General features: G+C 47.1%; 1 protein-coding gene across 1 annotated transcript; it reads left to right on the plus strand.

The window, feature by feature from the left end:
* The first annotated feature begins 235 nt into the window (after positions 1–235).
* cabp5a (calcium binding protein 5a) lies at positions 236–4,751 on the plus strand. The gene is made up of 7 exons (XM_062475649.1): positions 236–374; positions 977–1,026; positions 1,499–1,529; positions 2,247–2,390; positions 2,584–2,693; positions 3,730–3,877; positions 4,280–4,751. Exons 2-7 carry the CDS (start codon positions 979–981, stop codon positions 4,306–4,308), a joined length of 510 nt encoding a protein of 169 aa, XP_062331633.1. The 5' UTR covers positions 236–374; positions 977–978; the 3' UTR covers positions 4,309–4,751.
* The last annotated feature ends 374 nt before the right edge of the window (positions 4,752–5,125 follow it).

Below are 5,125 nucleotides of genomic sequence, written 5' to 3' on the forward strand. Positions count from 1 at the left end.
TTCAGATCATAATCTTTGACCTGCCTTCATGGACAAACACATACAGACATGCACACACACACTTGCAGACAAACCCGCACATACAAACACACACACACTCAGCCCCCTCCCTGCTGGTCAGTCCAGGTCTAGCCCCAGCCTGAGAAGAGAGAGACACAGAGAGGAGAAGAGAGACACACAGAGAGGAGAAGAGAGACACACAGAGAGGAGAAGAGAGACACACAGAGAGGAGAAGAGAGACACACAGAGAGGAGAAGAGAGACACACAGAGAGGAGAAGAGAGAGACACGGAGGCTTGGAGATACAGACAGACTGAGGGGAGAGACTGCAGCCATCTCTGACATCGCTTAGCGCCACGCTGACAAACTGACACGGTATGTGGAACTTCCTGATCGTTTTTTGCATTGTTGATAAAAAAAAAAAAAACAATAATAATAATTATCTTTTACTTAGGTAATGGAACAAATGTATTTACAGGAGATATCAGCATGTATTGTATGTAAATACATTTTTATTTATTTTTATTCAATGAATTTTTCTAATTTATTGAACTGCGTTTATTCTTCTGAATGGTTTGTATAAGACCAAAACAATCTAACAGAAAATGTGATTTTGATACTGGAAAGCCAGATAATAGTGACTTTTTCATCAGTTTTGTTTTGATATTTGTGTGTGAAAGCACCTCCTCTCACACATGCGGAGGGTGGATGGCGGTGTTCAATCCTGCTGAGTGCTTCCTACCCCTCCTCCAGCTGTAATCCAGGCTCCACCTGGTCATCCTCTCCCCACACACACCATCAGTACCTTGTCTAACCTCCCTCTTCTCTTCCTCTGGTCCTCATCCTCCTGTTCTCCTTCTCTAACCTCTCTTCCTCCTCTCCTCTCTTCTTCTCCTCTTCTCTTCATCCTCCTCCTCTTCCCCTAACCTCTCCTCCTCCTTTCGCCTCCTCCTCCACGTCCTCTCCTCCTCCTGCAGACATGAGTCTTGGAGCAGCCTGCATCTTCCTGAGAGGAGGAAAGAACATTGTAAGTCTGACAACAGAACATACCTGTCTTGACATACCTGAACATACCTACATTGTTGGCATAACTGAAACCATGTTGAGTATATGTTAAGATCCCACAGTAACAAGATAAAGAGTAGGTGTTGTTGTTTTGTTCAGTAAAGAGCAGAGTTCATTTTTTCTGATATAACCTTGCGTGCAGAAATGGCTATTTGTTACAAGAGCATAATCTCCTCTATTAAGACACATGCCAGCATGCGCTCTGTGCTGGACCTTGTCCAATCTCATCTCTAAAATCCGAGTCCCACTAGTCATGACGTTGTTTGCGAAAGGGAAATGGTGCATTAACGTGTTTCCACAGTGCAGTGTTGTACAGAAACACATTTCTTCTTTGTCCATGCTACTACAAAAGACACATTTCAACATACACAATCTAATATAATTTAATTTCAGTTTCCAAATATAAAAATCTAATTTTTGTGCTACGCTTGCAGGAAAGACAACTGGCAGAGGATGAAATTGAAGGTAAACTGTTTTCAGAATGTTTATGACGGCTTTATTTCAATGTGATTTCAGAAAATGTTATTTATATAAGAGAATAATACAGAAGAAGATATTGTAGATGTTTGTTGTAATATTGGGTTTTTGTAGAACTTAATTATAATATTGGTGACACTGCAGTAGATATAATATTGGCGACACTGCAGTAGATATAATATTGGTGACACTGCAGTAGATATAATATTGGGGACACTGCAGTAGATATAATATTGGTGACACTGCAGTAGATATAATATTGGTGACACTGCAGGAGATATAATATTGGTGACACTGCAGTAGATATAATATTGGTGACACTGCAGGAGATATAATATTGGCGATATTGTATAGTGGCAGGTAGCTCACCTCTTGTCTGTGTTTACCTTCCTGTGAAAGCGGAGCCCTCATTCCCTGCTGGTTAGAGTTTCCACCCTGCTTTCCAACAGACTGTTACAGCTCAGGGCTGGTGTTCTCAGGTCTTAGTTATACTTTGACAGAGTGACTCACTACCTTTTGAGTTGATTACTGACCTCTTAACTGAGCTATACTCCAATAATCTCATATTTCATTACCTGTAGCTACCCTATCTGAGTCAACTTTATAGAACACTCAAAGTCAGTTTATTAATGATCGGGCAGGAAATCTGGACGCGTTGAGAGACTGTTCAGTCATCAAGCTTCATGCCCCTGTGTGCCTCTGCAGAGCTGAGGGAGGCGTTCGCGGAGTTTGACAAGGACAAGGATGGCCTGATTAGCTGTAAGGACCTGGGGAACCTGATGAGGACCATGGGCTACATGCCCACTGAGATGGAGCTGATCGAGCTGAGCCAGAACATCAACATGAACCGTGAGTTCCTCCACCTGTCTCTCTCTCTACCCACCTGTCTGTCTCTCTACCCCCCTCCGACCTCACTCTCTCTCTCTCTCTCCCTGAGATCTCTAGCTACAGGCCCTTACTCACAATCCCTCAGGAACAAATCTAGTTACCTGTCCGCAGTGTGAATGTTGACCTCTGTTTCCTTCCTGTTCTGGTGTCCCAGTCGGAGGCAGGGTGGACTTCGAAGACTTTGTGGAGCTGATGGCTCCTAAACTGTTGGCGGAGACAGCGGGCATGATTGGGATGAAGGAGCTGAAGGATGCCTTCAAGGAGGTGAGAAACACACATCCTTGTTCACTAGCATCGCCGTTCTGAAACACTGTGATCTTCGTCATCGCTGCGTTCATGAAGCCGAGACTCACAAGGCTTCCCTCCCGAGGTCTCTCTCTCTCCCTGGTGGTCTCTCTCTCTCCCTGGGGGTCTCTCTCTCACCCTGGTGGTCTCTCTCCCTGGTGGTCTCTCTCTCTCCCTGGTGGTCTCTCTCTCTCCCTGGTGGTCTCTCTCTCCCTGGTGGTCTCTCTCTCTCCCTGGTGGTCTCTCTCTCTCCCTGGTGGTCTCTCTCTCCCTGGTGGTCTCTCTCTCTCCCTGGTGGTCTCTCTCTCTCCCTGGTGGTCTCTCTCTCCCTGGTGGTCTCTCTCTCTCCCTGGTGATCTCTCTCGCTGGTGGTCTCTCTCTCTCCCTGGTGGTCTCTCTCTCTCCCTGGTGGTCTCTCTCTCTCCCTGGTGGTCTCTCTCTCCCTGGTGGTCTCTCTCTCTCCCTGGGGGTCTCTTTCTCTCCCTGGTGGTCTCTCTCCCTGGTGGTCTCTCTCTCTCCCTGGTGGTCTCTCTCTCCCTGGTGGTCTCTCTCTCTCCCTGGGGGTCTCTTTCTCTCCCTGGTGGTCTCTCTCCCTGGTGGTCTCTCTCTCTCCCTGGTGGTCTCTCTCTCTCCCTGGTGGTCTCTCTCTCCCTGGTGGTCTCTCTCTCTCCCTGGTGGTCTCTCTCTCTCCCTGGGGGTCTCTTTCTCTCCCTGGTGGTCTCTCTCCCTGGTGGTCTCTCTCTCTCCCTGGTGGTCTCTCTCTCCCTGGGGGTCTCTTTCTCTCCCTGGTGGTCTCTCTCTCTCCCTGGTGGTCTCTCTCTCTCCCTGGTGGTCTCTCTTTCCCTGGTGGTCTCTCTCTCTCCCTGGTGATCTCTCTCGCTGGTGGTCTCTCTCTCCCTGGTGGTCTATCTCTCACTGGTGGTCTCCTTGGTGGTCTCACACCCTGGTGGTCTCCTGGCTCGTCCTCCTAAACCCTCTAACAGGAAGCGCCTGTGCTTGTTTCATGTGCGTCCAGTTCGACATGGACGGGGACGGGGAGATCACCACGGAGGAGCTCCGCTCCGCCATGACCAAGCTGATGGGGGAGCACATGGCTCGGAGGGAGATCGACGCCATCGTCCAGGAAGCAGACAACAATGGAGACGGAACAGTGGACTTCGAAGGTAATGAGGGCGGAGGGGGGGAGAGGGTACAGCAGCTAGAGGCAGGAGGAACAGCGGGGGGGGTACAGCAGCTAGAGGCAGGAGGAACAGCGGGGGGGGTACAGCAGCTAGAGGCAGGAGAAACAGCGGGTGGGGGGGGCACATGGGGTAGGGTTGGGGTTATGGGGTAGGGTTGGGGTTATGGGGTAGGGTTGGGGTTATGGGGTAGGGTTGGGGTTATGGGGTAGGGTTGGGGTTATGAGGTAGGGTTGGGGTTATGGGGTAGGGTTGGGGTTATGGGGTAGGGTTGGGGTTATGGGGTAGGGTTGGGGTTATGAGGTAGGGTTGGGGTTAGGGTTAGGGTTAGGTTTGGGGTTATGGGTTAGTACTGTATCTGACACGCTTGTCTTTTCTCCCCGGCAGAATTTGTAAGAATGATGTCTCGCCAGTGAAGCATGGAGTAGGAGTAACACACACACACTCATGCATACACACTCATATATACACACACACACACTCATGCATACACACTCATATATACACACAACATTCACACACTAACGCATACACACTGACATACATTCACGCAAACACTGCACTAAAACACACACAAACACACACATACACACAACTAAACTTGTATTATTACTGTAATAGACGGTGAGAAGCACAAAGCACATCTTATTCATGTAGAGGGCTGATAAACTGGATCTATGCAAGTGTTAACAACTTTTTGAATACATTTTTTAAATGTTTGTGTAAAAATAATAGAAATTGATTTAATCTGAGCGATAATGTTTGATTACATAATTTGTAAATATGGAAGGATGACCCCCTCAGAATGCTGTTTTTGAGATTACAGTAATGTGTTCATCAATAAATGATTCAGCAAGAATTGGATTCACTGTCATCAATGAACATTTACAATGACTGTTCACAAAACATTTGGTTAATTTGCTAAACAACATATATTGTAAATGTTTTATATTTTTGTCCCATGTACATCCTCAAAAACGATGTCCTTCAGATAAACTTTTGGATTATGACAGGTCCAGACCACAGAGGATACACTGATGGCATTGTCTATTCACGAATGGCCTCTGACAGGATTGGTTCCAGTAAATAAACAATATCCCCTCTAATCTGCGTTTCTTTGAAAACAACTAAATCTGCATAATCTGTTTCATCGTAAATTGTGTGGCAACAGCTGGCCCAGCAGGGTGGAGGAGAACCAGTGTGTGGTCCATAGACATATATACATGTCTATGG

Source organism: Osmerus eperlanus, chromosome 12, assembly GCF_963692335.1.
Source record: "Osmerus eperlanus chromosome 12, fOsmEpe2.1, whole genome shotgun sequence".
Classification (NCBI taxonomy): domain Eukaryota; kingdom Metazoa; phylum Chordata; class Actinopteri; order Osmeriformes; family Osmeridae; genus Osmerus; species Osmerus eperlanus.

What these genes read in the sequence shown, in the direction of transcription:
- cabp5a (XM_062475649.1), top strand. Translation starts at nt 979, where the DNA reads ATGAGTCTTGGAGCAGCCTGCATCTTCCTGAGAGGAGGAAAGAACATT. An exon ending in TGAGAGGAGGAAAGAACATT is followed by an intron (nt 1,027 to 1,498) that starts GTAAGTCTGACA and finishes CTACGCTTGCAG; the next exon opens with GAAAGACAACTGGCAGAGGA. An exon ending in TGAAGGATGCCTTCAAGGAG is followed by an intron (nt 2,694 to 3,729) that starts GTGAGAAACACA and finishes ATGTGCGTCCAG; the next exon opens with TTCGACATGGACGGGGACGG.